Source organism: Lactuca virosa, chromosome 6 (genome assembly GCF_052849685.1).
Source record: "Lactuca virosa cultivar CGN04683 chromosome 6, Lactuca_virosa_CGN04683_v6, whole genome shotgun sequence".
Taxonomy (NCBI): domain Eukaryota; kingdom Viridiplantae; phylum Streptophyta; class Magnoliopsida; order Asterales; family Asteraceae; genus Lactuca; species Lactuca virosa.
This window is the reverse complement of record NC_136431.1, coordinates 20,218,762-20,227,551: the sequence shown is the minus strand read 5'-3', so window position 1 is coordinate 20,227,551 and position 8,790 is coordinate 20,218,762. Positions and strand designations below refer to the sequence as shown.

At 33.6% G+C, this 8,790-nt stretch overlaps 1 protein-coding gene across 1 annotated transcript; it reads right to left on the bottom strand.

Moving 5' to 3' along the window:
• Positions 1 to 2,370: 2,370 nt before the first annotated feature.
• Positions 2,371 to 3,043, bottom strand: LOC145121367 (uncharacterized). The gene is made up of 2 exons (XM_079057123.1): positions 2,716 to 3,043; positions 2,371 to 2,612 (listed from the first exon to the last, which is right to left on the bottom strand). Exons 1-2 carry the CDS (start codon positions 3,041 to 3,043, stop codon positions 2,371 to 2,373), a joined length of 570 nt encoding a protein of 189 aa, XP_078913249.1.
• Positions 3,044 to 8,790: the final 5,747 nt, after the last annotated feature.

The following is an 8,790-nucleotide window of genomic DNA, read 5'->3' as shown; positions in this document are numbered from 1 at the left end:
GTTTCGCCTTCTTAGTTTTGGAAACAAATTTTAAATGCCAAAATCCTTCATCTGATCGGATGAAACCTTCGATTTCTCTCCACCTTTCTTCCGAAATCAATGATAGCTTACAATAGAACGAGGAATTTATGAAATCATGTTTTTTTCTACACGGATGAAGTATTATAACCCTAACACAGGTGTTTAAGATTTTTTTTCTTGACAAAGACGGTGGTTTCTGGGATTATTATACTCTTCCCGTGGATTTAAAATTTGTTGTTCTTCCATCGTTTAGTTCTTGACGAGTCTAACTTGGAATATTTTTTCCAACCCTCAAATACAAATAAGTTATCACCATCGGTTTCAAAAATATTCTAAGTTTGATTATCTGGTTTGATCGAATAGTATACCTGTTTTCTGTTTGTTTTTTTTTTCTTATATGTGTGTCTAACATTTGGTCTAATTTCTTGATTTGGATTCTACCCACAACGTGTTTGATTTAATGCCACTGTGGGTTTCATGCTAATTGACTTTGTTGGACTTTTAGCCTAAATCCTTATCGAAAGTAAGAAATTATTAATCATTTTTTAATGTATGTGGTAGTTTTAGGTGATATTTGAATGACATAAGTCATATAACCTTGAGGTCATCAATTAAGCTGCACCGGATCAAGATCTGATCCAGAGAGGCCTCAAAACATATATAGGAGAGGAGATTACTATTGATGATAAAGAAGAAGAAAAATCTAACATAATAGAAAATATAATTTTGGAAAATATCTTTGCCACATATGTAAAACCCAATGGCCAAGTTGTGAAGTGGCAGTTCTGAAGTCGAATGAGTACGTTTATTTGTTTGCTTGAATTTAACAATGTTGTGTTTATAAATTAACTAATATTTTTGTGTGTAATAATTTTACAATAGGCGGCTTTTCAGAAGGAGAAGGATGGAACGCCTTCTATATGTAGTCACATACTACTGATGATCCCCCACCATAACTTCATTGCCCTTTGTGCAAAGAAGTGATGAAAGATGTTGTTCACCCAACAAGTGTTGTTTCACGACTTTTTGTAACAAATGTAAGTTTTTCTTGAATTTTTTCTATGTTGACATTGTACCGATACCCCTTTTACAATTTCTTTCATTTCTGGCTTTTAATAGTTTTTCTTTCTTTCCAAGTGTTGTAACCTTCCATTTGTGAATTTCTATGTTTAGTCTTTTTGCTCAATTAAGAGAAATCAAAAATTTTGAATATTGTTGCTTTTTTTTTTAATTGCAAACCACTTATATTAGTTTTGGTATTTTAATTTGTCAATCCGTGTATCACACGAGGTTTTAACCTCTCTCTCTCTCTCTCTCTCTCTCTCTCTATATATATATATATATATATATATATATATATATATATATATATATATATATATATATATATATATCATCTTCATAATTTCAAGATAACAAAACTTTAGGCGTAGTAAAACCCTAAATTCTGAAACCGATACGAGAGCAAATTTATATATATATTTATATATATATATATATATATATATATATATATATATATATATATATAAACTTTGTTCCCTTAGACTTGAGGGTATGGGAGGAAAGATTCCTTCACTTTTTGTGGGCTATATCACCATTTCCCTCACTTTCCTTTCCTTCACCTAAAACCCAAGGAATGGGTGGGAAGGGCTTCCCTCACTTTTTTTTTATGATTTATAATTTTTAAATTAATACTAAACATAAAACTTAATTAAAAATAAAAAGCATTTCATTTATTAAAATAAAAATTACATTAAGCCTAATATTTAAAAAAGTAGAAAATAAAAAAAAAAACGCAAACAAAAAATCAAACAACCCACAACATAGAAAACATAATTAATATCCTAATTTTAAATAAACCAAAATACGTCACTCGGAATCATCGTCATCGTCATCGCCCTCATCGCCCTCATCGTCCTCGTCATCGCCTTCATCGTCTTCATCATTCTACCCAGCGTCACTCTCGTTGTCGGAATCTTCACTCTCGACGAACATATCAGAATCCTCGTCTGATTCGTCAAACAAATCATCGTGAGAAAACTCTAACGGGGGTTGAATATGAGCCCTATAGATGTGCTCCACCAAATTAGCACGAAGGGCGTGATGAATGTCGTGGTTGTGTACTTCTCTTCTATTCACCCTATACTCTTGTGTACCAACGACTACTCCTTCGACATTTGGCAAAACTTCATTTTCATTGTACCGACATATCGCTCTTCCTTCGTCTTCAAGAATCATATTATGCAATATGATACATGCATACATTACGTGTTGTAACCTTTACACTTCATATGACCTTGCCCCGACCGTTAGTACGTGCCAACGTCTCTTAAGTACACCAAATGTTCACTCCACATCCTTCCTAGCTGACTCTTGCGCCTCTTTAAACTTTTTCCTTTTCGGGTCGTTAGGACATGTAAACGATTTCACAAAAACAGACAAGGGAAGATATATACCGTCAGTAAGATAGTATCCACGTTTATATGCTACCCCATTTGCTTGAAAAGGTACATCATGCGACTTTCCAAGGTAAATATCGTTGAATACCAGTGACTGTTCTAGCACATTGATGTCATTGTTTGCACCAGCTGGACCAAAGAATGCATGCCATATCCATTTTCCATTTGTCTGCACCCATGTCGTATGCTAGCTGACGAATTGCAGCCGTGCATTTTTGAACGGGAGAGAAACCTTTTATTCGCCTTGCATCCATTTTCCATTGGAAATATGGAAAGCGGCCTTCCAAATCGCCAACAATACGTAATAACAGTTCATTCCTCATCCGGAACCGACGTCGAAACTTTACAGCATAGATGACGTCATCTGCAAAATAATCTTCTGTAAGGCGATCGTGTCCGGCTTCGTGATTTCTACGCAACCACGGCTTTCTTGGTTTAGATCGTGCACATGATGTTTCGCCTAGTTGGTTTTGATAGTATGCAACCGTTTTCGCCATGACGGAACCGATAAACTTAGCCTCATCTACAGCCGCCGAATCGGATGATGAAGAAGATGACATTTTGAATAATATTTTTTGGATAGAAGTATAAGTTATGGGTTAAAAAAATGGTTGGATGTTGTGGTATTTATAGTTTAAGAAAAGGAAAAAAACAAATGTATATATATTAACGGCTATATAGCCGTTGGAATCAAAGCCGTTGGAATCAAAAAAAGAAAAAAAAATAACCGACGAATCACGTGAGGAGTGAGAACGTGGGATCCCCACCCCCACCCTCTTCCCGCGCCTAGCTTCCCGCACCCACGGTGCGGTGTTCCCCTGTGCGGGAAACGTCTTGCACCCTCTCCCCGCACTCCATACCATCCGGCCTTATGAATAGTAAACTTGCATGCTTTTGTCAACTTTACCCTTCATTTTTTAGCCATTTTGACACTTTTGGTCATTGCAATCAAAATGTTTATACTTTTTGGAACCTTTTAATATTCAAAGTTTGGCCACAAAACTTTTAGGAATTGACAACTTTGGTCCCTTTTCTAAAAACTTGCTCATTCTAACCCCTTTAATTCTTTAACCATTTTGACACTTTTGGTCCTTACAGTCAAAACTTTTATATTTTTTCATAAAAAACACAAAAAACGGCCCGAGGCGAAGCCCGGGTTTTTCCGCTAGTTCACATTAATATCCTAAATATGAACATAAGTTTGTATTTTAAAGTAAGTTCATATTTACAGAAGAGTTGAGGAGGAGATTCAATTATTAACATATGGACAAATCGTAAAAACATAGCAAGTTCACATTAATGTGAATATATGTTCATAAGTGTACACAAATTCATATTTATAGGATTAGTGGCTAGGTTTGACTCAAGAGACTTTACGACCGATCCCATAGATTTGTGGATCATTTTCATCTTTTCCTGTGTATTTAGCATTTTTACGACTGTATCAAGACGTGAGGCTAACGAAGCTAATTTATTTGTTTGCAACATAGATATGTGCATTGTCCATGTTTCCTATCTTGACCACTTTCTTAACTATATGTTTCTGGATTTTTTCGTCTTTCCAGCACATTGTTGTGTAGAATTGGATATCCTACGACTCTGCACTATTCTCATACCAGAACCAAGGAAATAATTTTAGGGAAAAGATGTTGATCGATGGGGACGAAGGTGAATGGTGGTGATCGATTCAAGAATGGAAAGGGGACGTATTCTAGAAAATTGAAAGGAGATGTAGAAACTCCATTATGGCCTTTGTTTTATTGAATGTGATTCCTGGACAACATGTATACTTTTTTTATCTGATCTATTGATATAATGATACAAGGGTCATGATGATGACTATGTTTCTTTTTTTGAAACAACAAATATACTCTACTTCTAAACTACTTTTAAATTTCACCTATGTCTCCTACGAGCCCTCAACCTCAATGAGGGAGGGCAACACCAGATACCGTTGGGCTAGAAGTCATTTGGTGATGATGACTATTTTATTAGTACATCTCTCTCTCTCGTGTGTGTGTGTGTATATATATATATATATATATATATATATATATATATATATATATATATATATATATATATATATATATATATGAATAGGTTCAAATAAAGACGCTAAATAAAGTGAACACGTGAATACACTATTTTTATATTATTATTCTGCTATGAATTTTTATTCTGCATTGAATATATGAATAATCATAAACTAATATTAACACCAGAATTGATACAATACTACATATATATAAAATTCATAGTAGAATAACAACATAAAACTAGTGTCTTTACTTTATTTAGCGTCTTCATTTGAACCACCATATATATATATATATATATATATATATATATATATATATATATATATATATATATATATATATATATATATATATATATATATATATATATATATATATGTTCATATGTGGATTGAAATCTATATTGTGGATGTAGAAACCAATCAGAATTAAGAAAACATTAAATCATTAATTAAATCAATAAGGGTATATTAGTATTATTACATATATTAATTAATATCTGAAATAAACAACTAATATCCCATTATTTTAGCAATCAATTTCTTAATTTCTTTTAAAATCCATCTCCAAAATCGTTCATCAAATATTTGAACGTATCATCATATATCTCTCTTTAAATTAGGGTTTCTTTCACTTGTTCCCTCTTATATGGCAACCTCTACACCACCAATTGCTTAGTTAAATAACATATACGTCACTCTCGGCTCTTGATCACTACATAGTCGTGATATCAACTAACTAATCGTCCTCTCATAGAAGTCCTTAATTGCATCTGCCATTGATCTTTCATGTATGTAAGCCTTTAAATAAATATTTCAACACTTCATTAGTTATTGTATTTTAACTTCTGGTAAGTTTGCATCTTGGATATTTCGGTCATGTATGTTGGTGATTTTAGTGTTATCAACATATTTTAGTGTAATTATAATTAATAATGAGATAGACCGGATTCCATTTACTAACCGAGCTTGGAGGTGCGGGGTTCACACTCGATATGAAAAATGTGAATTCGGGAATACGGGGGTCCGGGGGCAGTTCCCTTGGGTGCAGGGTTCCAAGGGGCTGCAGCCTATTAGCGGGGTCTAGGGGCAGCGCCTGAAAGTTGTTCACGTTTTGAGCACTCTTGTACCAGAACCAATGGAGGATGAGACCCTTGAACATACCAGGAGAAGATGGAAATGAGAAATGATGATTACATCTAGCGTGGACACATTCTAAATGGTATGTTTGATTCTCTCTTTGAAATTTATCTAAATCATGAATTTGCAAAAGATCTGTGGGATGCCCTTGGATCCAAATACATGGCAGAGGATGCCTCAAGTAAGAAATTTTTTGTTAGTAATTTCAACAATTACAAGATGGTGGATTCAAGGCCTGTCATGGAACAATACAATGAACTCATGAAGGTTTTGGGATAAATTGAACAACACAAAATGCAAATGGATGAATCCATTTCCGTCTCAAGTGTTATTGACAAATTGCCCCCATCCTGGAATGACTTTAAACACACTTTGAAACACCAAAAAGAAGAGTTGTCTCTAGTACAACTTGGCAACCACTTGAGAATTGAAGAGGGTCTTCGGGATGAAGTAAGTGACAAGGGAAAAGAAAAGAAGTTCCTGGATCTTCAGTGAACAGGGTGGAAGATGACAAACATCAGAAAAATAACAAAGGAAAAATGAAGAAGAAAGATGACCATCATAAGGTTTCAAACAAGAAAGCAAAACTTGTGTGTTGGTATTGCAACAAACCTAGTCACATGAAGCGATATTGTCGTTTGAAGAAGAAAAAAATGTTGCAAGCACTTCTAGACAAGGATCTAATGATTAAGGTCCAAAACCACTTGGTCAGATGCAAGTTTCTAAAATTACTACTACTGTTGTTATATATCATGTAACACTAATTCTTGAATCATTCTATGCTTAGGATAATGATCATGCATGGTAGATATGTTGGATTAGGTGTCTAAGCCAATAACTAAATTAGTATAATCTTGAATTATTAGAAAAGTCCTTTTGGGTTGCCCTCAAACCTAGTAATTGAAAAGGATGACTTTTAGAGAGTGAGAGAGAGAGAGAGAGACTGATTTATGAATTTATATGATAAATAAATTAATTAGAAATCAAAATAAATAATTTATTAATGTATTATGAGAATATTATATTAATTAGAAATTGTATTGTTTAATTATAAATTAATCAGAAATTAATTGAAATTAATTTAGGATTAATTGGAATAATTAAAAGTGGAAGGTGACAATTTTCAAAAGATTGAACATTGACCAATTCTAGAACCACCCTAGGAAGGGGAACGGCTTCTAGAGGTCTTCTAGAGTTTCCTTGGGCATTAAGGGTGTCTTGGATGCCTTAGGGAGGAAGTTAAGGGATTAGGGATTATCTTAGGAAACTGCCTTCTCCCTAGCTCCTTTGATCACCTATATAAACCCTCCATGGGGTTCTAAATTTCGGCTATCCCTATTCCTCAAGGCAAAGCCAAAATTTTACTTCCCCATCTCTTCTCTCTTTAAGTCTCCTAGTTGTTAGGGTTGGGTGTGAACCATCAGAGGCATGAGACTTCTGGTGCTAGCTTCCAAGTGATTGCTAGAAGGATTGTTTGATTGTTTACTACAACAAGCATAAAGGTATGTAATTCTTATAATTTTGAAATTACCTAGGGTTATAGAGTTCTTGTTGTTTAATAGAATGTTACTTCACTAAAGTTATGACTAGATCTAATAGGTTACATGTACCCTTAAGTGTATAAGGATTTATCTGCATTATTGCATGTAAAACCCACCAGTGGTATCAGAGATATTGGTTGTCTAACAATTGATTTTACATTGCTTGAACTTGAACAAAACCCTAACTGGAGGAAAAACAAAATCGTCATTCTGTTGCAGTACCATGTTGTGTTGTTCTTCCACAACGACATGGAGATCTTCGGATCCGCGTTTTTCTTCGTTCTGCCTCGATGTGGCGATTTTCTGCCATGACGTGGTGTACCCTCTAATCAGCGAAAACGGTTTTTTTTGCTTAATTCAAAATTGATTAGGATAATTACTTTAGATAATGTTTTTAATTGTGTAGAACTAAATAAGTATCTTTGTAATCATATATCCTTATCTTGAATTTGTGAATTATCCTTATGTTTTAATTACATTTAATTATTTGATTAATTAAAAGATAAAGATTAAAACCATAATTGGTTTATTTTAAATTATATTATTAATTTCAAATTTTTAAATTAAACCTAGTATTTTAGAAAAATTTTAAAATACACCTTATACTATATATATATATATATATATATATATATATATATATATAGATATATATATATAATTAAAATTTTAATATATACTATATGTATAAGAAAAAGTTAGTCAAATCGCTAGTACGCGTCATTCACGAAGCCATACTATAAGGAGAGTTTAAGGAAGACCGTCATTGGGTATCCATTTTTACTCACCGCTCTCTAGTATGGTGGAGGGTCGTTAGCCGAACGGATTTGATAGAACATAATCTCATTAATAAGTATAATGCTATAAAAGTAACTAAACCTTTCTAAAATCCCACTCACTAATCCATGAAAAACGAACATCATGCTTTATATGTCGTTAGTGGAGCGTGTGTGGTTAACCCGCACACTAATAGGGACTATAAAGAGATATGATGGACATCTTGAAAATTATCATTGTTGATGGAGCGCATGTGGTTAACCGACACATCAATGTGAGATGGTAAATGACATCAAGGTTGTCAAGTGGGTTTGCATGGTTATTCATATCTTATTTGTGATCATCGCCATCCCAGTCACAAAAGTGAGAGCATAGTCTGAGATTAAACATGCCATTGATAAGAATCAATAAATCTCAAAAGATATAGGAGTTTCATAAGATTGGAATTGGTAAAAGCCTCACCTACCTAAAATAGATTCGAATTTGATTACGGCATCCCTCTTCAAAGTTCGAATCAAAAATATGGATCCTAGAATTAATTTAAATTTATGGGCTAATAATTAAGGACAAAAAAATCAACTAACTTGAATTCTCTTTTCTCCTAATTTTAGATGTCTTATGAAGATATAAATGGTCTTCCTTTTTCTTTTGAAAATGTTTTTCATCTTCCTTTTGAAGATGATCTTCCACATTCTAATCAAGGTGAAAATGTTTTCTCTTCTTTGGGAAATCGTGGAACTGGACATCATGTTTCTTTAACTATTCCACCTCCTCCTCTAGTGACTCTCCCAACGTCGCATTTTCCTCG